Raw genomic sequence first — 27,929 nt, forward strand, 5'->3', positions numbered from 1 at the left:
ATAGGTGTAAAAATAGCTTCCATGTTTGAATAGTTAGTCATGTAAAACGAAAACAAGATCATCTTTCAAGTCTGAAGAGCAAGGTCTCCCGCTCATCACTAGTGCGGGCCCTCCAACAAGGAACCTCTTGAGCTCAAGAAGCAGAGCCTGAATCCAGGAGTTCACAGGTGTTTCAAATTTCAAGAACTACAGAAACAGGTGATAAAACACTGAGAAGATATTTATCAAACACAAATTTATATCAAGATAAACCTTTTTTTCACAAAGCTTAAAAGTGAACTTCCTTTTTGTTGTTAAAAAATGGATGGTATGAAACTCTATGTTAAAGCTGCTTCTATGGTAATATCATACATTTAAACACCACTTTACAGTCGCAAGGTGTTTCTATCACACGCCATCATATTTAGTCCTCACAACAGCCCTGTGAGGTAGGTACAACAGGTGTCATTATCCTATCTGAATATGAGGAAATTGAGGCAAAGAGAGGTTAAGCAACTTGCCAAACATCACATAGCACAATGTGCAGAATCAGAACCAGAAAGGAAAAACTGAGACTCCCCTGTCTGGTACTCTCTCCACTGCTGCTGCCTCCAGCGATGGACAATGTACTCTACCAGACTGGAAAGGCTACCATAGTTCATTTTGGTGTCTTAACAATAAAGTTAAATGAGAAATACAAGGAACAGCAGGTCTGATGACTTTACTTGACATAATGAAATTGGAGCAAAACCACTTTTGTCTAATTGCGTGTAACCTTTTGGTCCAAATACATAAAATACGCAATATTTACAGCATTTTCCTTTTGCAAATGCAATGCTTCAAAACACATTATAAAGCACCATAGTAAAAATAGTCTACAGGTAAAAGTACAGAAGTAGGAAAGTCCTACCCATATCACAGCTCACTAATGGAGTCATGATATGGAATCACTGTATCTCAGTGTACAGCTTTACAAATAACCCACAGAGAAACAAGTACTAAACTCACTGTTTTGCTATTAATGTGTGGAAGTCCTTGTTAAAACCTCAGATAATGCCAACATTCTTAGAAATATCACCCCAATATTAGATGCTGGGGAGATAGGAATCAGGAATACTGTTTTAACTTTTATCTTTTTACAGTATTATTCATGGTTTAAGTTGATTTTTTAATACTAGTGATCATCAAAAAAAATTAAAGCCACCTATGTGAGTATGGGAAATTCCAACTGAAGCAGAAACAGTTCTGAGAAAACATCATCAAATACTCTGATAGCTTCATGAGACATGATTCACAGCAAATCATACTGCCAAACAGTTCTTAGCAAGACTCAGCAGAGGTGTGCAATGCAAACCTCTAGAAAGTGAAGTGGCAAGTGGATTTGTCTTCATTCAAGGATAGGTGGAAAAATGCTTTATCAAAGCCAGAGTATCAGAATCTTTTCTGAAACTGTATGTAGACTTCTGATCAAACCTGCCATGTGTTTACTTTAGGTGATGTAAAGTACTTCCCATTCTAGGGAGTTCATAACTATCACCAAAATGAAAAAAAGAGGAACAACAAAAAAATTAAAATGCCTGAAACTTAAAAACTTCTTACAACACTGACATATCAGCCAGTATCTAGTTGGTTGACATCGGTCTGTTTCCTAACTCAGCTCAATACAACTGTCTTACACACATATCTGTTAATCCAGGTTGAGAAGCTGAGACCAAAGGTGAGGATAGAGTCAAAGTTCAACTTCAAGAATGCATTAGCCACACCTGTACTCAGTTCGACTTGGGGTAAATCTTTTCATAGAAAAAGTTTTGTGCAAGGATGTACAGATCTCCATCTTTCTCTCGAACAGCATGGGCTCTAATGAACTGGAACTGCTCGAGTGCAAATTCATAGAACTCATTCTCCATTTTCCAAATGTCAGACTGCTGCAGTTTTGCGATGGTTTGTTTAGTGGGGAGTTTCTTCTCTGTGGTTTTCCTAAGGTGAGATTTCTTTCCTACTTACAATGGGAAAAGAAGAAAAATAAATAATTCTTAAAGAACACACAAAAGACCAATACCTCTTTATTTGAAGAAATGGTTAACATTAATATGACAAACTGAAGGACAAGCAATTCAGTAAAAATTGCAGCCCTAATCATAATCAGAAGTCTGATATACTGCCTTAGAATGTAAATCCTTAAAAGACTTAATGAAATGTCAAAATAGTAACTGTGAGGATCAGCACTTTAGGTAAAGTACAGGTGGTCACCTCACATACTATATTCATGTGTTCTGTGCTGAAAGGCATGTTTATTTTTTTAATTAAAAAACTTAACGAGGAGAGGGAGTGAGTGGGAGACAAAGAAACAGAGGGGGATTGGGGAGAGGCAGAAAGAGAAAGAACGAACAAACATAAGTAGAGGTCAGAAGACAACTTCCAGGAATCAGTCTCCTTCCACCATGAGTTCTGGGCACTGAACTCAGGTAATCAGGCTTATGTAGCATGTTTTTACCCTGCTGAGCCATCTTACCAGGCTTTGTTTTATTTAAAAACTAGGATAAAATATAACATACCAAACTTAATTCTAATTTCCCTCTACCTATATTTGTTATAATCAGGGAGAAACTAGGGCAGATGTATATAGGAAGAGTTTATATGACTGCATGCTATAAAACAACTAAAAGAAAAAAAAATTCCACCCAGAATTTGAGCAGCATGGTCAGTTTTCATAAATATCACACTTTCAAGATCTGGAAAGTACACTTTCAGGAATCTTACAGCAGACACAGCACATGATGCTTATGTCAGTGAGGTTTAGCCCTGCCCATCCCCTACTTTAAATGGTAGAGTGCAGGTCTATGAGTTTATTGCACTGTCCTTAATGTTCTGGGTTTGCTGAATATGATACATTTCTAAGTCTGGTTCTCTATCTGAATTATTCCAGTATGCCTACAGTGCCTTATAACGCTCACCTAATTCATGTTTACTCATTCAAAAACTGTTTAATGTGTGCCAGGCACTGTCTTGTATTAAAAGAACTGAACAGAGAGACACTATTCCTCCCTTCCTGGAGTCATTGGTTATGCTTTACTAAAGAAAGTTAAAATCACATATATTTTTCAAGTTGCAAATAAACTTAGAGCCTTAAAAAGAAACCTATCATTTATATACCTGTGCGGTAAAGGTCTGTAGCACCCCTGAAAAACCGGGGCAATGCTGCCTCCAGTAACATGATGAAGTCTTCAAGCTCTTCAGTAACTCCCACCAGAAAGTACTCGTTAATTAGGTTATACTTAGCTTGATCCATAGCCCACCTGCTTCCCACATTCCTGAAACCAAAGAAAAGGGATTAAAAACTGGTTGTTAAATCTGCTAAGTATTTCTAATCCTTCTGACACTGCATATAAAGTTAAGCGCATGTACATCCACACCTTTAATACATTTTTATTATCATTATCTTTTGGGAAGTGTACTTGTTTTTAACTATCTTTACTTCCAAATCTAGTTTCTGCTCATGTGCAGTGCTAACTTAGACTCTACTGAAGGGTTTGTAATATGAAGAAATTCAAAGGACAGTTTTTAAAATGCACATTTAGAACATATACCCCTTCCATCTGATTTAGTTGTGCATTTAATTTTTTTTTAAACTACCTTAAAATTTCTTCATTTTGAAAGCTCTTTTATAAGGTCTAGGAAATTTGTGTTTAATGCCTAACATTTCTTGTTCTTTCTACAAGCTTAGTGTTTCCTGAAATTTCTGTGACCAGGTTTTGCCCTCAACAGACTACCCTTCCAGGCTTTACTTAGCACTGACTCGGAGGCTGGAGTGGCTGCACTCTGAGAAGCGATGTGACTGGGGGTTGGGGGGTGGTGGTGGAGCCTCAATTCTCTTTGCTTTCTCAGCCATTAAAAATTCAAAACCACAAAATTAAAAACTGCATGTGATGTACATGCCTGTCATGCTGACATGTGTAAAGCAGGAAGTGGTGACAGGCAGACAAAAGTTCAAGGCCAGCCTTGTCTACACAGTGAGTGCCATGCCAGCTAGAGCTACATGTAGCCAAAAGTGGCCCACAGACTAGTTTACTCATGGCTACAAATTCGAGAAGACATTATTCCAACATTCCCAATTCTGTAGCACTGCTTTGAAACAGTCTACTGAGCCCTAAACGTCACAGTAACCTAATAATACATCTCAAATAATTAAGAAATTCCTTGAATTTCCCATCATGTGTGTAAGAAATGCACTAACTCTGAATGAATTATCTTTTTCTGATTTTTCTGTTAAAATGACTGAATAAAACAGGTATGGTACTGCATGCCTCTGTTCCCAAGCACCTAGGAGCTGGAGGCGGGAGACTCTCAAGTAAAGGACAGCTGGAGCTACTCATGAGACTATCAGGGCTAGGAGTGGAGCCGAGTGCTACAGTACTTGCCCAGCATGTGCAAGGCCCTGGACTGGACGCCTACCATATTGGGGGTGGGGGGAGAATATATACAATTATTTTAAAAAATTGAACACAGCACATTGTGAGGAAATAACTTCATTAGAAGCAACATATCTTTATTTTAGACTTCATGTTTACTAGCAGACTAAATTACAGCTTTACTTCTGTGTACTCTTAAAGTTAAAATTAATTAAAACCAGGTAAGTAATTTACACATGAAGTTTTACTTGATTTAACCTGAAACAGAAAGCTTAGGACAAAATGGGTTTATGAGAGTACCTCTGATCTCATAATAGCTCTGCTGGAAACAGACAAACCCCTACTGCATCTGAGAAAACACTTCGAGGATCTGTATGTGAAGAATCTTTTAAAGTTCTTCTAGGTATTGCTGCTATGCTATGTTATGTTTGGTATGGTCTCTCACTGAACTCCCCATACCCTGGTCCTGACGGCCATACTCATACCTGTGAGACAGAAACTGCAGAGATGACAAGGGAGATAATTAAGCTAATTTTGTTTTCCTACCAGCATTCTGAGCTATGGCCACAGAAGAACGGAATCTGAAGCCAGAGCTTCTCTGGAGCACAGTCTGAGCCGCCCTCAGCAACACATTCATCGAAGGTCTGCAGCAAAGACAGAAGAGCACTGGTCAGCCATAATCCAAGTCTTAGATAAAACAAAGTGGTTTTTATTCTCTGTATGTGTGTTTATGTGAGTGCAGACACACACATGCCAGTGTGCACATGGAGGTCAGAGCACAATCTCAGGCAGTGGTCCTTGCCTTTCATCTTGGTTCAGACAGTGGCTTGTTCACTGCTGTGTACGCCAGGCTACCTGGCTCATAAGCTTTGGGAGACTCTCCTGTCTTCACTTCTCCCCTCATCACAGGGGCATGGGATTCCAGATGTGCACTCCTGCGCCCAGATTTATATGTGGTCTAAGGAGCTGAACTCAGGTTCTCCTTGCATGGCAACTGCTTACCCACTGAGCCATTTCCTCAACCCCTCAAATAAATATTTTTTTGGATTAAATTTTTTTATTGTATTTTATGTGTATGAGTGTTTTGCCTGCATATGTGTAAGTGCACCCATGTGTGCAATGTCACAGAGGCCAGGAGAGGGTGTTGGGTCAGGAACTGGAGTTATGGGCGGTTGTTAGCTGTCATGTGGGTGCTGGGAATTCAACCAGGCTCCTCTGCCAGAGCAGCAAATGCTCTAAATAGCTGAGGCATCTTTCCAGCTCCAACCCTCAAACTTTTACTGTGGTAATTTACTAAGTAAATGATTGCAAGCAGGTGGGATAATTAAATGAAAGATATGACATGATACAAAAGCATGCTAGGGAAATGGGAGAAATTAAAAATACTGATTTTTCTTACAACTTTGTTTCAAGTCAATGTTTAATTTTTTTAAAATTTATTATTTTTATTTTATGTGTATGAATGTATTGCCCGCACGTATGTAAATGCACCCGTGTCGTGCAATGCCGTGGAGGTCAGAAGAGGGTTTCAGATTCCCCTGGAACTGGAGTTAGGGATGGTTCATAGCTGCCACGTGGGTGCTGGGACTCAAACCCGGGTCCTCTGCAAGAGCAGTCAGTGCTCTTAACTACTGAGCCATCTCTCCAGCCCCTCAAGTCAATGTTTAAAGAATTCTTTTCATATAGGAAACTCCTGTGGATAATAATTTGTCTTTGGAAATTAGCACTGGTTTATGACGATTTATTTATTTATTTTTGCTAAAAGAAATGATTTCTGTGAGATGATAGAATAAGATGCCAAGGAACAAACAAGGAGGTTCGTTTGTTGTAGTAAGAAATCCTCACACACCACCTGTTATTTCTGGAAAGCGGAAGCATAAAGTAAAGATCACTTGTTAAGGCTTGAAGGTCTCCAGGGTGCACTTTCCTAATCTGTATGATTAGATAAATTTAGAGCACCACTTTAATAAGCAAACAAACAAAAAAATCTATGAGAATAAGATCTCGAGGTCCTTAGATCTGGCTCCCATTGTCCACAATGTGACAACTTTCTTCACTCTGGCAAACTGCAATCCCCAGCCTATTTGCCCATTTCTTTTACCATGATATAAAGTTTTTAAGTGATATAAACTTATATACCTATAAGTTCAATGTATAATTTTACCTTTAACAATGAAGCTGGACTAGTTCATAGCATTCAATAAGTAAGATGCTGTTAATATATGTGTGGGTCTCACTCTTCACCTTGCCTCCCTAACAGTCAGATATAAGGTCTCATTTGTCCTTGCCTGACTGTCACAGCAATGCCACCTTCTGCTCTGTGAAAAAGCTCCTGGTCTCTCTTGCCACTAACCCTTCTTTCCTATTTCTTTGAACACTCCCATTTGGCTTTTTTTCTTGGTTCTCCACGTTTCCGGCGTATTTTCTTTCAGGATGTATTTTGGGCCTTCTGCTAAGCATTCACCACTTCATCGCAGCCAGTTTTCCTCACTCTCTCTTTCTTAGCCCACTTATCAACACTTCCTTGGTGTAGCTAAAGACGTCCAAATGAGCACCTCAGTTCTCTTCCTATCTATAAATAACCACCATACAATTTTATTTGAATTTTCAGTGTGCTTTATAGTCAATTAGTTTGGGTTATATGATTATAATGCCTGTTATGACTCAGATTCAAGGTTTCAAAGCATTTCCTGATCTTTGTCTTTACAACACATCCTTGAAGTAATGTCTTTCTAATCTACTTTCATTTTCTCAATTCCTACCTCCATAAGAATCTCCCTATTTTTCATGTGTTTGAATTATCTTTTAAAATGATTTAGTTTTTATGTGTATGATCGTTTTGCTGTATATATACAAGTGCATCAGTGTGTGAAATGCCCAAGGAGGCTTGAAGAGGTGTTGGATCCACTGGAACTGGAGTTACAGACAGTTGTTAGCTGCCATGTGGGTGTTGGAAAAATGACAACTTAGGCCAATCTTGTAACTATACAGAACAGATTAGAAGGAAGGGTAGCAAAGCCCAATTAAGAAGTCACTCCAAGAATCCAGAAACAGTGCTGGAGAGATGGCTCAGTGGTTAAGAGCACTGGGCTGTTGTTGCAGAAGACCCAAGTTTGATTCCCAGCACCCACATGTGGCTAACTACTACAACCCCAGTTCCAGGGAATCTGATGCTCTCTTCTGACCTCTGCAGCTATTGCATTACATGCTCTCTTCTGTGTCTCTGCAGGTGCCCTTACAAACATGCAGACAATAAATTCATACACATAAAATAAAATATATTTAAAAATCCATTCCAGCCTGCCTTTCAGAAAGGCTTCATGATGTGCTCTCTCTGCATCAGTCTTGCCCCATCTTTAACATCTAACATCCATCTTTACCAGATTATCTGTTTCATAACTGTATTATAGGTATCCCAAATCTCTGTAATTTGCTAGTATTTTTCTCCCTCTGGTAAATTCACTCTACCAATCTAGGTTACACAAGGACCAGCTTTCCAGTTACCTTCTGGCTGAAAGTCACTCTTGCTTTCTTTCTATTTATATATATGGGCTAGCTAGCTCTTAGGAAGTAGGTGTACTTATTCACATATGTCACCTTCATATCTAAGACTAGCTTAGTACTTCATGTGTTACATCCTCTCACTTCAATCGTGGTGAAAGCTTAAAAAAGAGATGTAGGTGTGTATGTGTTCCAGAGAACATAGTGACTGTTGGCACAATTACTATTTGTAAACTGTTACTGGAAAGACTGCACTTTGGGGGAGTTACAAGAGTATTAAAGACACAGTGGCGATAAAGTAATATTTTTCATGATATGTTTTGGTAGTCCTTTAGCATTTTCCTAAATTCTCCTTATGTGTATGTAATTTGTTTAAGTACAAACACCTTGGCCCCGACATTATCTTGGCATTTCTCTAAATGGTCTGTGTGAGGTTAGTTTTAACTGTCAATTCGACACAATCTAGAATCACCTGTGACGGGAGTCTCACTGCACGACAGACTGTATAAAAACAGAAAAAATGAGCTGTACACAAGCATACATGCATGAATTCACTGTGCTCAGTTCCTGACTATGCGTGTAACGTGACCAGCTGCTTTAAGTTCCTTCTGCCTTGACATCCCCACAATGACTGATTATAACCTGGAACTGTGAGCCAAGTAAACTCTTCCTTAAGTTGCTTCTGTCAGGGCATTTTAACATAGCAACGGGAAAAGAAACTAAGGCAATCTAAGATTTCCTACCCAAAGTTGTTTTCTAAGAAGTTTTATCACAAGCCAAAGTAACTCAAAACAAGCAAAACAACAAACAGAAGTATTTCATGCATCTGTTTATCTCGATTATGTTCCAATTTCATGAAGTCTATGGCTTAAGAAACAGAGTGACAACCATCAGGTTTCTCATTTCCTGTGTGTCGGACTGCTGACAGGCCCCAGCTCACAGCTTGTTCTCTGTAGCTCAGCAAATGGATTCTGTTTCTTTACACCTCTACCTGACCAGAATACAATATAGAAAAGGAATACATGATTGAAGTCATTATGGATAAACTCACCATCTCAACTACTGTTTTATATGTGCATACGACACTCAAAGACACTAAGATTTTGCTTAAATTTAATGCTGGGCATGGTGACACACACCTTCGATCCCAGCACTTGGAAAGCAGAGACAGGTGGATCTCTATAAGACTGAGGCCAGCCTGGTCTACATACTGAATTCTAAGTCAGCTGTGACTACAGGGAGACCCTGTCTCAAAAAAAACAAAAACAACAAAAAGATTTCACTTAAACATTAGATTGCTATGTAGATAACTGGGAAATTAAATGCATACTGTTTGAATTAAAACTGGGTAAGCATGCAGGATGGTTATTTTAACTCAAGTCTTTAGCACATTTCTAGTTCCTGTATTCTTAAAGTATTTTAGCACTTTCAAGCAAAGAAAATTTAAAAGACCTTCAAATCTGTTTTTAGGCAGTTGTTTTAAATCTGCTATCTCTGGCAAATTAAAAGTTACCATCAAAATAAATTCTTCCACAGGTCAGTGTTAGTCTCATTTTTTAAAAAATATTTTATTTATTATTTTTATTTTATGTGTATGTGTGTATTGCCTGCATGTAGGTAAGGGCACCCATGCTGTGCAATGCCTGCAGAGGACAGAAGAGACTGTCGGATCTCTTGGAACTGGAGTTACGAACAGTTGTTAGCTGCCATGTGGGTGCTGGGATTTGAACCCAGGTCTTCTGCAAGAACACTCAGTGTTCTTAACTGCTGAGCCATCTCTCCAGCCCAGTGTTAGCCTCTCTTGCAGTAAGTTCGGTGTACTTGCTAGAGGACTGGAGGCAGAAAGGATGTGGACAACTTCCGGAGTCACTTGCTCAGAAATAAACTGCTTACTTTCCACTTCCTTTCCCCATGGGCTAGAAAGCTGATGTGGTAGTGATGTGAATTCAACAAAGCAGTCCAATCTCCTGAAGGATTCTGGAGCAACAATATGGAAGGAACCTAGATCCTTGAAGGACAGTGTGGCACAAAGCTTCCTTAGGAGTCTAGACCTTGCCAGGTGATGCATGCCTGCAACCCCAATGTTTGGGAGGTTGGGGGCAGGAGGATCAGGAGTTGAAGGTCATCCACTGGGCTACACAGCTGAGTTTGATGCCAGTCTGAGCTGTAAGAGACCCTGAAACAAACAAAAAAACAAACAAACAAACAGTTATACTAAAAGATCTAGATCTCTCTAAGGCTTTTATGTGAGACTGAATCAGACCTAATAATCTGTTTTAACAGCTTAATAGCATCTATCCTAATTTATTCACCAAATGTGGAAAAATGGTTTGGGTTTTGCCTTCTTTATGTATCCTTCTAATCTTTTGGGCAAGTGTTTCTTTTTTGGTCTTTTTGAGATAGGGTCTTCCTGTAGCTCCAGCTGGCCTGGAACTCACTTTGTAGACCAGGCTGGCCTTGAACTCACAAAGATCTGACTGCCTCTGCCTCCAAGTGCTGGGATTAAAGGAGTGCGCCACCACACCCGGCAACAGGCAAGTATTTCTGACCTGTCAACTTAAAGAACCCAAATGTCCAGTAGTGGGGAAGATGTCAAGGAAAATAGCAACAACACAGCAAACCTATGAATAATCAAACTGGTTGCACATCAAGTGTTTCAGATCTTAGCATATAACAGAAATTCTCCCATTTCTAAAGAAATATTTGGTGAGCCAAGTGAAACATCCTGTAGCTTTCCCATCTTATGTAGAGGTATGTCCCTCGGTTTCTCAATGCCTTTTTTTTTTTTTGGTCTTTTTGAGACAAGGTCTCTCTGTAGCCTCAGCTGTCCTGGAACTTACTATGTAGACCAGGCTGGCATTTTTACCCCTTCCTGAGATCTTACATCATCAAGGTCCCCTGTCCCTACCCTATTTCTTGTGTTCTTTGCCTTTTTTGCTGTTTCAGACATGAGCATGACTGGATATCGGTCATCTAAGTCTCTTTCAAAATCACACTTCTGTCTCAAAAGCAGTTTACCTCTCTCATTTCTCAAGTTACTCATGTTGAACCCTTTGGATTCCACTTAATCCCCTTCTTCTAAGGTCCTCAATGATCTCCCCATAGAAAAATCTAATGTGGATTTTCATTTCACTCACTTTTTTGAAATAAAAACTGGTTTCCTTTGGATTTTTACTTAGAGCACATATTGCTCCTTCTTATAGGTCGAACCTCTGTGTTGTTCAGTTTGAAAAAAAAGTAATGAAAATGTTTGGTATGACTGGGGACTAGAGAGATGGCTCAGCAGTGCTAACTGCTCTTGTAGAATACTTGGGTTTGGCGCTCAGCACACGTGGTGACTCACACAATCTGTAATCCCAGTTCCAAGGGATCTGACACTCTCTTCAGGCCTCCACCAGACTGGACATGCATGTGGAACACTTACATATATGCAGACAAAAACACACATACACATAAAAAAATTAGTAATCTATGAGGGCAATACAAACCTGAAATCATGTGAATGATGAGAATTATAGGTGCCTAATATTTGGAAACCACAAGAAAGGCTTTGCTGAAACAACTGTGAGAGAATCAATGGCTATTCTGGATTTTTGGTGGCATTTTCTTAACATGAACAATTAATTGTGCCTGCAAGTTAATAGTGTTGATTAGCTGAGTATTTCTCAGCTGTGAGCTCTTCTGATCTCAGATGGCAACTGGCCATGTTTGGAGTAATCTTCGGCTCTTATAAATGAAATGAGGAGGATGCTACCAAGAAACCAGCAATCCTTTTAACATCCTCCAACCTAGAGGCAGTGCCCCACCCATGGCAATTAACCAGCCTCAAACAACAGCAGCTACAACTAAGAATTGGTGGTGACAGTAGTTAAGCGCTGAAATGAAAATACAATTTTGGAAACGTATCTTTGCCACCACAAGTCTAACAGTTTCCCAGCACTTACTAGATGTTTCTGATGAGATTTGCAATGACACTAGTGAACAGAAATTCTTGACAATGTATAAGAAAAGTGAGCTAACCCTTGTAGGTTCTACATCACTCTGTGAAACACTATGTTCCAAATGACCAATACAAGATGTCTTACAATTATGCTTCACTATAAGATGAATTCCAAGTACAATATAAAATATATCAATGGATTTTAATGTGTCAGGGTATAAAAAGTTCACTACAGTTTCAGATTCCACACTGCAACTAAGAAACTATCACTTTTCAAATTTCAGTTCAGTATTAAAGAATAGCCATTATTTTCAGGAAAGACTATTAAAATTCTCTTTTACAATTATTACCTATCTGCAGGAAGCTAGATTTTTTTTATAGACTTTAACCAAAAGAATGTAACTGAACTGAAATAAAGACAGGTATGAAAATCAGGCTATTTTATTAAACTAGATACTAAAAGATTTCCCAAATTATAAAGTGGTGCCACTTTCATTTTCTTGAGAAGGATGATTATTTACATCAGAGCATTATTTGTTAATGCAAGATAGGTTTTCTACTGTTTTCCTATACTGACATTTAAAAAATATCTCTGGTAGGTGAGATGACTCAGCAGGTAAAGGTGCTTGCTGCCAAAGCTTGAAGACCTGAGTTCTATCCCCGGGACTCACATGGTAGAAGGAGGGAACCAACTCCCACAAGTCACCCTCTGACCTATATGCATTCTGTGGCATGTGCCCCACCCCCCATAAGTAAGTGGGAAAAATAAAAAAATTTCTTAGTAAACTAGGAAATTTACTGATACTGATAAATCAATAGATCAATAGCTGCATAACAGTTCTTTGTGGGGAGGGAGGTCCTTAATTTTTTAACGATTTATTTGAAATATTTTATTTATTTTTTATGTGTATGAGTGTTTTGCCTGTATGTATGCAAGTGTACCCTGTGTGTAGTGCCCATGGAAGCTAGAAGAGGGCATTGGATCTTCTGAAACGGAAATTACAGATGGTTATTGGTGCCAGGTGGGTGCTGGAAACTGAAGTCAGTCCTCTACAAGAGTAGCAAGTGCTCTTAACTACTGAACCATCTCTCCAGCTTCCATGATTTATTTTATTCTCTGTATGTGTGTGTTTGCGTGTGTGCCCAGGGAGGCCGGTAAAGGCTGTCAAATTCCCTGGAGCTGGAATTACAGGCAGTTGTGAGCTGCCCAAAGTGGATGTTGGGAACCAAACTGGCCCTCTGCAAGAAGAGAAGGCTCTTAACTACTGAGAGGTCTCTCCAGCCCTGGGGGCCTTTTCCATGTAACAAAGATGAAGTCTTAACTTAGAAAAAAATTGTACAATATCTAGCATTACTACTTTGCAACACTTTTTTTTTTTTTTAGTCTTTTTGAGACAGAGTCTCCCTGTAGCCCCAACTGTCCTGGAACTCACTATGTAGACCAGGCTGGCCTTGAACTCACAGAAATCCACCTGCCTCTGCCTCCCAAGAGCTGGGATTAAAGGCATGCACCAGCACACTTTTAACATGTGCATAACTCATACACTTAACTATTTTTGAGGCACTTTAAATGAACTAGGCACCATGATAAATACTAGCATTTCAAAGATAAATGAAATAAATGCTTCAATAATTTACCCCATTTGAGGGAAGATAATACATAAATAGAATCCAAATGCCATAAAGTAAATGTATAAAGATAATTTGAATCTTAAAAGTGACCTGACCAAGAGCAACAGCAAGAAGACTCTGAGGGGCTGGAGAGATGCTAAAGGTTACAAGTGCTTGCTGCTCTTTGAGAGGACCCAAGTTTGTTACCAGCACCTATGTCAGGCATCTCATAACCACCTATAATTCCAGCTCCAAGGGGATTTGACACTCTCTTCTGGACTCTTGAGGGTACCCACACACATGTGGCAATAAGCACAAAGATACATACACATATACATAATTTTTTAAAAAGGAAAAGATTCCATGAAAGAGGTAATGTTAAAGCTTGATCTGAAATGTAGACAAAGAGCTTTTCAAAGTGAAGGAAAAGCATTCTAAATATGAGGGACAGCATATATCCACAAAGTATGAAGTGATACCGAGTCAAGGACATCTGTACTTCATGTGACTGAAGCTCTGGGCTGGCATGTGAGGAAAATTAAGCTGCAGAGGCAGGTGTAAGATGCCTTAGGTACTTAAATATGTTTAAATTACATTTATTTATTGTGGAGGGGGGCAGGGTGTACATGTCATAGCATACGGAGGACAACCTGCAGGAGTCAGTTTTCTCCTTCCATTATATGGGTCTGGGGATTGAACTCAGGCTGTCAGCCTTAGCAAGAAGCACCTTTACCTGCTGAACCATCTCTTTGGCCCCCTCCTGGGTAGTTTACTGAGCAATGAAATCTCAGTAAAGGTGTTCCAAAATGTTCCACCAGACATGAGAAAAATGAGTATGGCTCTGAGAAACCTCTCAGATGATACTCCAGAGGTGCACTGAAGGCAACTGATATCTGAATTGGATATACTAGGCTGAGCCATTTTCTCTCCTTGCCTCAAAAAAATAGCTGCTGTAGCAAAACCCATCCATAAACTAACAACTACAAGTAAAGGTAAACTGCTATCATTAAGACTAAAAGAACTACACCGGGGTGGTGGCACACGACTTTAATTCCAGCACTCAAGAGGCAGAAGCAGGAAGATCTCTGCCAGTTTGAGGCCAGCCTGATCTACACAGTGAGTTCTAGGTCAGCCAGGGCTACATAATGAGACCCTGCCTCAAAAAAAGAAAAGACTGAGATAACCAAAATATGTATGAAAACATGAGATCCATCAATAAGATAATGGTTAATCCTGATGGCCAGCTTAGAATCACCTTGAAGGTAAAGCTTTGCCTGTCTGTGAGGCTTTTCCAGAGGGGTGAAACTGAAGTATGAAGACCCAACCTGAACCTGTGCAGCACCATCCCAAGGGCAGTGGTCCTGGACTGAGTAAGAACGAGGAAGCGGCCAAGTCACTCTGCTTCCTGACTGTGGAGTGACCAGCTGCCTCTTGCTCCCACCACCACGCCTTCCCTGCCACCATGCACTGCACCCTCAGACTGTGCCCTTCCTTCCAAGAGTTGTTTTTGTCATGTATTTTGAAACAACAATGAGAAAAGTTACTAGCACAACAAGGCTATCATAAAATAAGAATGTATTCTTAGAAAAGAAGAAAAAAATTCAAAATTACAAAAACTACCTATCTTACAAGACACCACCTAGGTTAATTCTCACTTTTGCTTCTGTAGATTTTGGTGCTGTCTCCAAAGTGTCCACAATGAACAAGGAGTACATTTAGAATCAACAGAAAGCTTAAACCACATCTTCCATTATCTCTATGAAAACTGTAAAACAAAAATATTACCTTTTTGTCTCCTTGTTTTCGTCTCCTTAATCCTGGTCTGTAATCATCCCCAAACCTCAGAAAGTAATAGTAAGAAACTAGCCTCTCAATAGGATCCCTTATGACATTAATATAAATTGGCTTCTTCTTCACGCCAAATCTGAAAGAGCACAAAATTAAAGTGAAGTTAATGCTTTCATTTTATTTAGGCATGTACTGAAATTATAGACACCTGATGTATTGGTCCTATATGGAAAGAGAATGAATTAATTTAAATGAAATTGAATATGTGAAGACTGGGAAATATTTATGACACAATAAAGCAAATAAAAAATTTTAAAATTATAGTGCATATCTATGCATGACCTCAGAAGGTGAGAAGGCAACCTGCCCTGAGAGGCTGGCCAGCAGATGTCCTGGGGTATGGATCCTGTAAGGCCCTGTCCACCCACCTAAGAAGTAACTGTGCTTACTGAGGAATTCAAGAAGCATCCAGGAAGCCTGCTCTCAGAAGATTGGCACAGGAAGGCCCTGAGAAGCAGACCTGATCTCTGAGCAGCCTTTGTAACCCTTGGAACTTATCAATAGTAGCTCATCTAGACCTACTGTGTGACACTCAGACACTGTCAGGTACCCCATCCCATCACCAGGCACACTGTGACAACTTCAATCCCATGCAGTCTTAGAAACTCATGGGCACCATCCTATGCTGACACATTTGCTGCACCCAGTAGCCTCTTATCATGTAACCTGTAGAAACAGACAGATGTCTTATACGTGAAGCCGGACATACTACATCCAGATTGCCAGGGGACCTGCCCCATCTTTCTTAAGAAAGTTGCACCCCACCTGATAGTGCAATCCCACCACTTCCGAAGGACACACTGCACAGACACCACCAGCACTGAGTACAACTGAAAGAGCAACATGACACTACATTTACGCACCCACCTAGAACCAACCAGCACAGATTACTAAATAGAACCTTAGGACACATCATCAGGAAAATGTCTTTAACTACAAAACTAATGGAGGGAAACTGGTGCCAGATGCACTAATATCAGTGTAGGTAAGTCAAAGGGAAACCATTAACAAACCCTAAGGAAAAGGAAACTGGTGAGTTAACTGATTGGAATTCAAAACTTAATAGATTAGGCAAGAGACCATAAAAAAAGAATTCCATGAAACCTGGGAGATAATTCATGATATAAATCAGAAATTCGTTAAAGAAACAGAACAACAACAACAAAAGAACCAAAGTCTTGGAGTTCAAGAACTCAGTAAGAGAAAAAACAGTTAAGAGTGCTAGCTGCCAACCAGAGCAAACAAGAATTTTTCAGCTTCAAGATGTATCTTTTGTCATTTAACCAAGAAAGACCAAGAGGCGGCAGAGGTAGTAGGAGTGGTAATGAAGTGGTGGAGAAGCTGGAGGAGAAGGCAGCTGTAAACTGAAGACTTCGCATGTTTCAAATCCATTGAATAGTTTTTATTTTGGATGTCCCAGAAAGAGAAGAGAAGGAAAATGCACAGAAAACCTATTCAATGAAATAACAGCTGAAGATTTTCTAAATCTTGGAAAAGATACAGATATGCAGGCCACGAAGCTCTAAACCCCTAGGAGAGCCTCTGCAGGGCATATTATTATCAAACGGATGGAAGTACAAGACACTGAACTCTAAAAACAGCAGAACAGAAGCAGTATGTCGCATATAAGGAAATACCTATCCGACTAACAGCAGACTTTCAGGACAGAATGGGATAAACTATTAAAAGTCCTCAAATGAAAAACAGTTAAAAATTGCCAACTAAGAACACTATGCCCAGAAAAGCAATCCTTAAGGAATAAAGGAAAAACAGCCCAAGACAAGCAAAAACCGAGGGATTCATCACCAGCCTGCAAGAAACACTTCCCGGAGTACCACACTAGATGCAAAAAGATGGGCACACCACCATGAAAATACATGATAGAACAAAACTTACTAGTAGAGCAGATACATAAAGGAAAAAGAAAAGAAAACCAATCCTTATTAACACAGAAAACTGCCAAACTAGAAAGACGGAAAAGAAATGAGGAAATGATCAAGAATATTCAAAATAGCCAGAAAAAAATTATATAACGAAAGCCTATCTAAATTATAAATTATAAACTCAGCAATCAAAAAATGAAAAAACTGAGCCAGCGAGATGGCTCAGTGGACACAAATACCTGCCACCAAACCTGATGACCTGTGTTTGATCGCCAGGACCCACAGAAAAGCAGCTCCCACAGCTGTCTTCTGACCGCCGCAGACACACAAAAAAACCAATGCAAAAATGTAAAATAAAAATAAACAATAAAACTACACTCAGTTATACACTGCCTATAAGGAAATCACTTCACCGATAAGAAAAGATTGAAGAAACTGAATCGGAAGAAGTACCACACAAATAGAGACCAAGAGCAAGTCAGAGGAGATATACTTGCACCAGAAAAATAGACTTCAAGTGACACTGTGAAAAGAGACAATGCCACAACACAATGATAAAGAATCACTTCAACAAAAGGAAATAACAAGTGTAAATAAATACCCACACAACACTGGGTTCCTCATCGTCATATGAAGCAATGTAGCCCATGCTGACCTTGAACTTTCCATCTTCATATTTCAGTTTTCCTTTTGAGTGCTGGGATTAGACATGTGCCGTCATGCTTGGGTCCTCAAAATAAACTTAACTAAGAAAGCAAATGACCTCTACAACAAAAATTACAAAACATTGATGAAAAGAAATCCAGCAGAGCACACACACAAATAGGAAAAATGTCCCATTTTCTCAGATTGGACGAGAGTTATTAAAAGCCCACAGTGTCCAAAGCAAATCCAGTGCAATCCCTACCAAAATGCCAATGACACTCTTCAAGATAGAAAACTCCCCAAACATTTGTATGGAACAAATCAGATATGAATCAGATATATACAGTCAAGATAATCCTGAGAAATTCAAAGCTGGAGACATCACAATACCTGACTTCAGAACACACTACACACTTCGTTAACTAAAACAACATGGTACTGATTGACAGGTGAGTGCAGCAGCAGAGAGAATTCAGAAATCTACAGATTTATAATTTTGGGGGTGGTGGTGCTGGGAATCAAACTCAGGATAGCATAGAAGGCAAATGCTCTACCCTTGAGCTATATCCCCAGCTCACACCAACTCCTTTTTGACAAAGGTAGCAAGAACACACACTGGAGGAAGGGGAGTCTCTTCTATAAATGGTGCTGAGAAAACTGGATACGTGTATGTGGAGCAAAGAAACCACACTACCAGCCTTTACCACATACCAAAATTAACTCAGAATGGATCAAATACTTAGATATAACACTTCAAATCATGAAGCTAGTAGATAAAACAAAAGAAACACTTTGGTTCTTTTGAGACAGGGTCTCCCTACAGCCCCAGCTCCTCATTGATTTATTTTTTAAATTTTTCTTTTGTAAGTTTTCTCACAGATCTGACCTTTCCTCATTCTTGGTCTGTGTCTCTCTTCTCTTTTTCTTATAATTTAAAAAACTTGAAAAATTACATGTATCTGTGTGGGGGCCTCAGCCTCTAAATTGCTTGGTTTGCTGTCTTTATTACTTCCCTCTTCCCAAGTCTTTGCTTAGATTGCTGCAATAATCTGGTTGGTTTTCTTATACCCAGCCTCTCTTGCTCTTTTAGTCTACCTTCCACACCAATTCTCAATTGATTCTTTAAAAATTATTTTATTATTTTTAATTTTATGTGTATGAGTGTATTGCCTGCATGTGTGTAAGTGCACCCATGTCATGTAATGCCCACGGAGGTCAGAAGAAGGTGTCATATCCTCTGGAACTGGAGTTACAGACGGTTGTTAGCTGTCATGTGGGTGCTAGAAATTGAAACCAGGTCCTCTGTAAGAGCAGCCAGTGCCATCTCTCCAGCCCCCTCAACTGATGGTTTTTCTTTTTCTTTTTTTTTTGGTCTTTTTTAGACAGGGTCTCCCAGTAGTCCCAGCTGACCTGAACTCACTATGTAGAACAGGCTGGCCTTGAACTCACAAAGACCTGCCTCCCTCTGCCTCCCAAGTGCTGGGACTAAAGGCATGCATCACCATGCCCGGGCAACTGATGTTTTTAAAGTACCATTTTCTGGATCACTTGCTTTTCAGAATCTGAAATAAACTTTACTGATTAGTTGAAATTAAACCTAAACTCATGGATTTGTGGATGTAGCTTGGTGGAACCACATTTGCCTAGCACATTTAACGCTAGCACTTCAAAAATAACAATGGCAATAAACCCATCCGAACTCCTCCCCTTGGTCATCTCACATTGGTTTGTCTTATATTTTAGGAGCCACCTCGTCAATCTTTTTCTTCAACTACTCAAAGAAACAGCACGGTACAGCTCCAGTCAGGCCTGCCCCTTCTACCACCCTCACATGCCACACTTATCCCTCCTCACAGGCTGCATTCATTCCTACTCTTCCTTATAGACCTTTTAGTGTACCAAATATATGTTAGGCACTAGTCTAGATAGTAGAGATACAGCAGTAGGCGCGAGAGTGGGAGGGCATCTTTTTTTGAGCTAACATTTTACTTGGGGGAAGAGACAATAACTACCTAAGTAAGCAAATATCTAAGACTGTAAAAGATACTAAAGAAAAAAAATACTGCAGTGAAAGGGAACAGAGTATGCCAAGGTAGGTGAGAGAACACAATTAAAAACCATTTTCCATGAACACCAACACTGATGTTACAGAGTAAGAAGGTATCTGTGGAAAAGCATTTTGGGAAGAGGGGACTTCAGAGGATGAAGGCCTTGAATCTTCTATTGCCAGATGTTTTGTGAAATAGCAAGGTATATCTGGATGTAGCATCAGAAAGGACAGTAAGAAAAGTGAGACTGGGGCCTGCAGTGAGGCTGGCCAGATGAACTTTACAGACCATTCTAAGCATTCATTTTTGAGTCGTGTGGAAGGCTGTGGGAGGATTTCAGCAGAGATGGGCAATGATCTGTCTTCTCAAAGGTAAGTGGCTACTATTTTAGAATGAAGAGGAGCAGGGACAATGTCTTGTGGCCATTCTTCCTGAAGTCTACTGTACACAGTGCTATCTGCTTTCATCTGATACCTACTTCCTAGAGCTGCTGGGATCAGGAAATCAACTCTGAACTTGTCCTATGGCTTGTCCTGCAAGTGCTTTCTCTCTAGAAGCACTATAAGTTATTTGAACATTCATAATGCACTCAAAATTTCTTTTGCAATTTTTAAGAGGAAAACAGTAAGATTGCAAACATGCAACACTGAGAAGGTATTGGGAGAAGCTACATCAGAGCTAAACTGATCTTCTTTTGTAAAGGACTTTATCACAAGTGCTGCACACTCAGCCAAGCACAAAGGTGGTAGCTATTAGCTAAACTAAGCTGGATGAACTGTGAGCTAGCCACTTACAAACTCTGCTCTGTGGGAAAGAGCACCCAGAAGTAGAGCAGAGAGGCACTGGGTTTATGTGCTACACACTGCCTTAGCTGACAGGGCAATGATTTCATTCTTCAGACTGTGGGGTTCTCTGGAAACCCTCACATTCTCATTAGCTGTTAATGGGCAAGTCCCGTGGGAGTTATCTCCTCCTGGAACCTCTTCCAAGATTTCCACTTTTCCTTTTCTTCCTGGACAAAAGGATCAGAGAAGCAGCACATTTCAAAACTTCCTAATGTTTAGCAAACTGCTGTCTGTGGACATTTCAGTGGTATTTATTATGTATGAAGCATGATTTTATTGAGATAATCTGTGAACTCATTCTGAAATGAGAAGTAGATTATTACTTGAAATTGCAGAATGGTTATATAGACATAAAGGGCTGGAGGCAAGGGATTAGAACAGAAAATGGATAAAAATGGCACGTGGGCCACACAGTGCAGATGGCTGAGACAAGGCCAACAAGGTTTGCCTTAACTTTTCTCCCTGGGTGCCAGGAAACCAAAATATGCTTCAACATTTTATTATCTCTGTTCAGTAAACTGAAAAAATTTTGTGATCAAATACTGTTTTTCCACGAATCTTCTTTCCTCTGAAAGCAAGTAATTTAAGGAAGTCTACAATGAACTCTGCCAGCCAATAATAGAGGATTTTGTTTTTGTTTCTTTCCAATTTTATTTTTTCGTAGTACTGGAAATTAAAGTCTGAGCTTCTCTCATAAGTTGGCAAGTATTTTACTACTGAACCACATCCCCAGACCTTTTGTTTTTAGTACAAGTTATTTATTTCTGTGTATACATACAGTGCATGTGTATGCATACAGGGGTGAGCGTACTACAATGTGCATGTGGACATCATGATAATCTTGGGTGTCAGTCTTCTCTTTCCACCTTGCTTAACAGAGATACACACCACTGCTGCCTGCAGGCTAGCTAGCCTGTGAACTTCCAAGGATTATAGATCCTTGTGTTTGTGTGTAGCTTCTGTGGATTCAACTCAGGTCTTCATGACTGTGAGGATGGTGCTTCCCCACTGAGTCATCGTTCTAATCCCTCACTCTTAAATTTCAAGACAGAGTCTCACTAAGTCGCCTGGGCTGGCATCAAACCTGTGAGCCTCCTGTATCAGTCTCCAAAGAATCTAGGATTATAGGTGTACAACACCATTCTCAGCTCAAGAATATGTTTTGAAGAATAAAGTTCTTCAGAACTGGTGAATGTTCCTTTCCTTAATCATGGAATCTATGGCTATGGAGCTAAATGACAGAAGTTCCTGACTATACATGTTCAAATACATTAAACGCACTTCTCTAACTGATTGTGTGTACATAATTTATTTAAAATTCTGTTAAGATCTACTAAAATTTTCCACAATACATTTCTTATTTCCAATAACATAAACACACTATGAAAAATTTCAAACCCAATGTTGACGTTAGTATTTAATAAGATTATTCTTTTCAAAAATCTTTATACTTTTCAAGTTACAAGTACCTCAGCAGATCTACTAGAGCTTTGCTCTATGTACAAGACTTTGCCAAAAGCAAAAACACTCAATAATATAATTTTAATAACGAAAATCTAAAGCATCAGAAACAAGGCTGTGCATAGAAAAAAATTAATCATTTAGGCGAAAGGGTAACAAACATTCAATTCAAGGATAACGCAGCCCTCAGGGAAAATATGCATATGAATGAAGTTTATGAAACTGGTTCAATGCCTCTGCGAAGAAAATAATTAGTTTATTTTAAAGTTGCCTATAAAATGCATTCAATATTGCAACATGAATTATTTATAGAAAAACGAACATCTAACTTTAAAGTTACACTTTTATTGAAAAAGCTTGAGTATTGTGAAAAAAAAATCAGAAAAAGAATATATTATGTTACATATGTAATATTTGGGCAATTCTTTTTTTAATTATAGAATTTCCAAAAAAGATTTCATTCATTCATACATATATCTGAATCAGTGATATATCATTCTATTCTTTTTCAAATTTAAGAAGTTAAACTGAGCCAAGCATGGTGTCAGACGCCTTTAAAATCCAGCACTCGGGAGGCAGATCTCTGTACGACTGAGGCAAATCTGGTTTACACAGTGAGTTCCAGGCCAGCTGGAGGTACAGGAATCCTGTCTCAACCCTCACAACCCCTGCTCCCCCAAAGAAGTTAAACTGAAGGGGAGATGCCATTTTCATTTTAAATTTTACATAGAATGCTTCTGAGAGTTGACAAACAGATGCACACAAATTCCCATAAATCATGACTGCTAATTTAAAAACTAAATGAAAATGTCTATACTTAGTAATTTTTAAAAAATGTTTCTGAAGTTAATATAGAATATTAGTGGAACATGTGGATTTGAGATTTTATTATAATAACACCATGTGGTCTACAAAGCAAATTCAAACGGATCATATGTTAGGACCATACCTTTTAACCAATTTTCTGATTAGTCCTTAATGTGGCGAAGAGTCTAGAGGGGGCCACATAATGCTGGAATATTGTTTTTAGCCCTGTAGTCTTCTGAACTTTTCTTTAGAGAATTATGACAGAATTACCCTGATTTACATAGTCACATTCAAATTCAAACATTAAAGAAAATCATTAGGTTTTCAGAACTCTCCCCTAATACCTCACAATTTTAAATAACAGAACAAATTGAGCAAGCCCTTCTTGGCTTTCTTGGTTCTGTGAATGGTGTGGGAAGTCATAATCTGATTAATTAGGTTCAAGCTTGAGACCTCCTGGAATAGTTTGCTTCTGTTTATAAGCAATATTCATATAATAATATAACAAACGAATTTTATCTAAATTTAATATATAACTTGAATGTCTGTAATTAGCATGCGAACTGCCAATTTCTGAACACTAGAGGGCAGTAAAGTACTGGATGGAATTATTTAAATTACAGAGCTGAAAGTGGTCTACATACTTTAAAAAAAGATTGAAATCCTAACAATTTGCTGAATTCATTCTGTCTTAGGTTACCGACATACAAAGCATTCTTCATTGTGCCATTCTGCATAGTACTTACTTTGCAAAATCCAAATAAGAAATGTGTCCATGATAAAACCCTGGTTTCATTTCTTTCCAGGAAGTTATATTCTTTACAAAGCGCACCTAAGGAAAGGAGAACGAACATATTAATTAACTGCAATTTAGAGAATGAATCTGATGATAGCAAAATTTCTTCCATTTAGGAACTAAGAACGAGCCACACACACCATTTTGATAATTACAGAACTGGAAATACAGGTTTTGATTAAGGAAAGTTAATGTAATCTGTTAAGTACTAATTCATCATAGAGCTACTGTAACCACATTCAGAAAAGCAGTGATGGTTCTGAAACAAAACTGAACAATGAAACCATTTATAATGCTGTACACTGAGTACAATGAAGTGGGGTAGGAGGGGGATGTACTTCACCACTTACGATGGTTAAATGTGGTTGTCAACTTGACTGGATCTGGAATCAACTAAAAGTAAGCCACTGGGCACAGCTATATGGGATCTTCTTTACCAGGCTATATGCAGTGGGAGACTCACACTAAATGTGGGTGGCAGCCAGACAAAAGGTAGTCTTGGGAATAAGCTTTGCTTTGTGCCTAACTGCCTTTGCACTTTGCTGCTGAGGTCACCTACCCTACTGCTGCACAGACCTCTGCTGCTATTACTGCTATAGCGATCCTTCATGGATACTGGAATCCAGCCTCTTCCAGGCTTCCAACATGGACTGAAGATCAGTAGCTCTCCAAGAATCCTCCAGGCCTTCAGAGCCAGGTTGGGACTCCTATGGCATTCAGTATCATGGACTGACCAGCTACTGGGTTCTCAGCCTCTCCAGGGTGAGGAGAGCAACTGTGGGACTACCCAGATGGTGTAAGACTAGCTAATAATCACCCCCTTTTTAAAAGATTACTTATTTATATGTACACATATGTGTCTGGGTGTGTATGTGTGCAGAGACCAGAAGAGGGTGTTGGATTCCCCAGAAGATGGAGTTAAAGGTGACTGTGAGTCATCCAACATGGGTGCTGGAAACCAAACCTGGGTCCTCTGGAAGAAATGCAAGTGTTCTTAACCACCGAGCCATCTCTCTAGTCCCAGTCTTGTTTTAACATATATATATATATATATATATATACTTATTCTATCAGTTCTGTTCCTCTAGAGAACCTTGACTAATACACCATCTATCAACAACACACAATAAAGCCAGCAAGCAATACTCCAATGCAAGGACATCCTATAGGTGTGTGCATGAATACTTAAAAAAAAATTGATGTGTATGTGTGTGTTGCCTGCAGGTATCTAAGTGTACCAGTGCTGTGCAATGCCTGTGGAGGTCAGAAGAGGGCACCAGATTTCCCTGGAAGTGGAGTTACAGATGGTTGTGAGCTGCCATGTAGGTGCTGAAAATTGAACTTGGGTCCTCTGCAAGAGTAGCCAGTGCTCTTAACTGCTGAGCCATCTCCCCAGCTCCTACTTTTTTTTTTCCTTTCAGACAAGGTCTCATATAACCCAGGCAGGCCTTGAACTCATCATGTAAGCAAACATGATCTTGAATTCCCAATCCTCCTGCTTCTATCTAAGTGCTGGGTGTGTTCCATCATACCTGGCTCATTCTGTATGTATTAAATGTTTTCTTCTCAGATATGCTACTCAAAAAGTTAATTTTTATTCATGCTTCAACAAAAATACTACTGATTAAAGATGAATCATCAAGAGCAGATACATAGCTTCTTCAAAGTAATTTTCTTTTCTTTTGTCTTTTTGAGACAGGGTCTCCCTGTAGCTCCAGCTGCCTGGAAGTCTAAATATTTGTTAATTATTTAAACTGTGTGTGTGTGTGCGCGCGCGCGCGTGCGCGTGCATGTGTGAATGCAGGTGTCCTTGGAGTCCAGGAGGGCATCCAGGATGCTCTGGAATTGGAGTTAAAGGTGCCTGTGAGCCAAATGCCACTTCCTGCCACCATACCTTCATGACATGACGGATTATAATTCCCCTGGAGCTGTAAGTTCAAATAACCTCTTCCTTCTATAAGTTGCTTCGGTCGGTGTTTCCATCACAGTAACAGAAAAGTAACTAATACAGAAAGGAAGAATTTGCTAAAGGCAGAGGACAGAAAAAAGTATTTGTACAATCAGAATTTTAGAGATGAAAGGGACCAAGGAAATCCTATAGTCTGTATTTTGTAGAGACAGTGAGGACCGTATACCTCAGGTTACAATATCATCTGTCTATGTAACTAGCTGCCCTATAGAGGTGTATGTGTGGATTGAACCCAGGGTTCTACCAACTCATCAACCATATCCCCAGCTTCTCCCATTTATTATATCCCAAATTAAACAGGGAAAAAAAAAGAGGCACTGTAAGAGAATAGATATTTTTATAGGGATCCTGATCAACAGACTTAAGGACTGGGGTGTGTAGCTTAGTGACAGAACAGTTTCCAGCATGTGCAAGGCTCTGGTTTAAATTCTTTGTACTGCAAATAAACAAACAGCGCCCCCCCCCATGAAAAACCAAAATAAAACACAAAACAAGTCAAACTTGGGTACTGAAAGTTTCAGATCTTGCTTATTACTACAGTAATCCCTCAGGTTGTCATTCAAAATTCTTACACTGAACTGGGTGTAGCTCAGTGATAAAGTGCCTGCTTAGCAGGTGTGGAGCCCTGGGCTCAATTCCTATCACTCAAAGCAAAACCAAACCAAATCAAGTAAATAAGCTTCTACCTCCAAAATCTCAAAGCTCTATTGTTGTAACTCTTCTTTCCTTACGAATTTATTTATTACTCCCATTGTGTCTTGACTTCCCATTCACTCTGGTCACTACCATGTCTCACACCACAACCACTTCAACAACAGCCTGTGATTATTCTTGTTTTTCACCATCTTCAGTAACCATGAACTGCCAAGCACTAAGGATTAAAACCAAGAGATCAACTATAAATACCTATGTAGGACTCCGAGCTTTACTTCATAAATTTGTAGTATATGAAGCAACTTCAGGTGTATTATTATTGCTTTTAAATTCTCTAGACTGTTATTGTTAAACTCATCAAAAACATGTATGATCTCTTTCTTTAAAAAAAAAAAAACTCCGACTAAACAAGTGTTGAAGGCTATATAATGTGTGCTAGTCAGTTTTCTATCACTGTAACAGACGAGACAACTTAGTCAATTTATAAGAAAAGTTTATCTCAGCTGGTAACTTAGGAGGTTTTAGTCTATGATCAATCTGACCAAAGCAAAGCAGCACATCATTAAGAGTGTGGCAGAGAAAACCTGCTTCCCTTACTACCAAGGAGCAAAGAGAAAGAAAACAGAAGGAGCCGGGTTCAAGAATCCTGAGTATTGCCCCCGAAAATCTAAAGCCCTCTCACTGGACCCCACCTCCTAAAGCTTTTCCCACCTCCCCAGTACTGTCTCCCTGGGGACCAAAACTCCCACATACAACAAGCCTTTGGGGGAATTTAAGATTTAAACTACAGCAATACTCAAGATATATGCATATGTACTTTTTCATCTCACCAACATGAAACTGGGGCAATATGTTAGTCTCATTAATAAAGCTATAGCTAATTTACAATTTACAATAAATCAAAAGATGCTGAGCTGAGGCTTGTCTTCCTTTTATTGGAAAGAATAAAGTGCTAAGCAAACAGATGATGTCAATAAGGTTAAAATGATGGCTCACACTTTCTAATCTGAAAAACAGCTGGAGCACGTAGAAGCGTCATTTACATACAAGTGTCATTTATATACCACTGATATCACATACATCTTTCCTCTTCAAAGCTATTCTCCATGGAGATAATATAAGCAATCCTGTAGAAAAACAGCATTTTTAAGAGACTTTAATGCATCAATTGAACCACTTTTCCTCGTAGCTATGTTTAATATTTATCCCCGCAGTTCTAAAAATGTTTGCCTATTTGCACTCTTCCACCTCCACGTTCCCCTTCATCAATCCAGTCCCCAGTTCCCTATCTATCATTTTCTGCCTCTTCACTGCTGCATCATTGGCTTTCTCTTTCAGTCTGCTTTCCTCTGGTGTTACTCTATACTGGGGCACTATGCCAAGGCCTACACAAGGCTCTGGAATACACAAGAGTAAGTGAAAACAGGGAGTAGGCTGAGCAAGCCAGTTCATTTTACACATTCTCACTTCACATGTCACCAATGGAGGGTGAAGTGATAGGCAAAAGGGAATAAAAACTAACAGCACCAAATG

General features: G+C 39.3%; 1 protein-coding gene across 2 annotated transcripts in view; it reads right to left on the reverse strand.

Annotated features, from left to right (window-relative positions):
• Positions 1–202: 202 nt before the first annotated feature.
• Hs2st1 (heparan sulfate 2-O-sulfotransferase 1) overlaps positions 203–27,929 on the reverse strand; it is a gene marked incomplete at its 5' end in the record, with an annotated part of 38,324 nt that continues 10,597 nt past the window's right edge. Inside the window, 5 exon segments of one of the 2 annotated variants that reach the window (XM_008828296.2) lie at positions 203–1,975; positions 3,133–3,290; positions 4,935–5,032; positions 15,226–15,364; positions 23,724–23,809. In XM_008828296.2, the coding sequence (XP_008826518.1) occupies positions 1,749–1,975; positions 3,133–3,290; positions 4,935–5,032; positions 15,226–15,364; positions 23,724–23,809 (708 nt within the window). 2 annotated transcript variants of the gene reach the window in all.

This window comes from Nannospalax galili, unplaced genomic scaffold, assembly GCF_000622305.1.
Source record: "Nannospalax galili isolate Female #2095 unplaced genomic scaffold, S.galili_v1.0 scaffold153, whole genome shotgun sequence".
NCBI lineage: Eukaryota > Metazoa > Chordata > Mammalia > Rodentia > Spalacidae > Nannospalax > Nannospalax galili.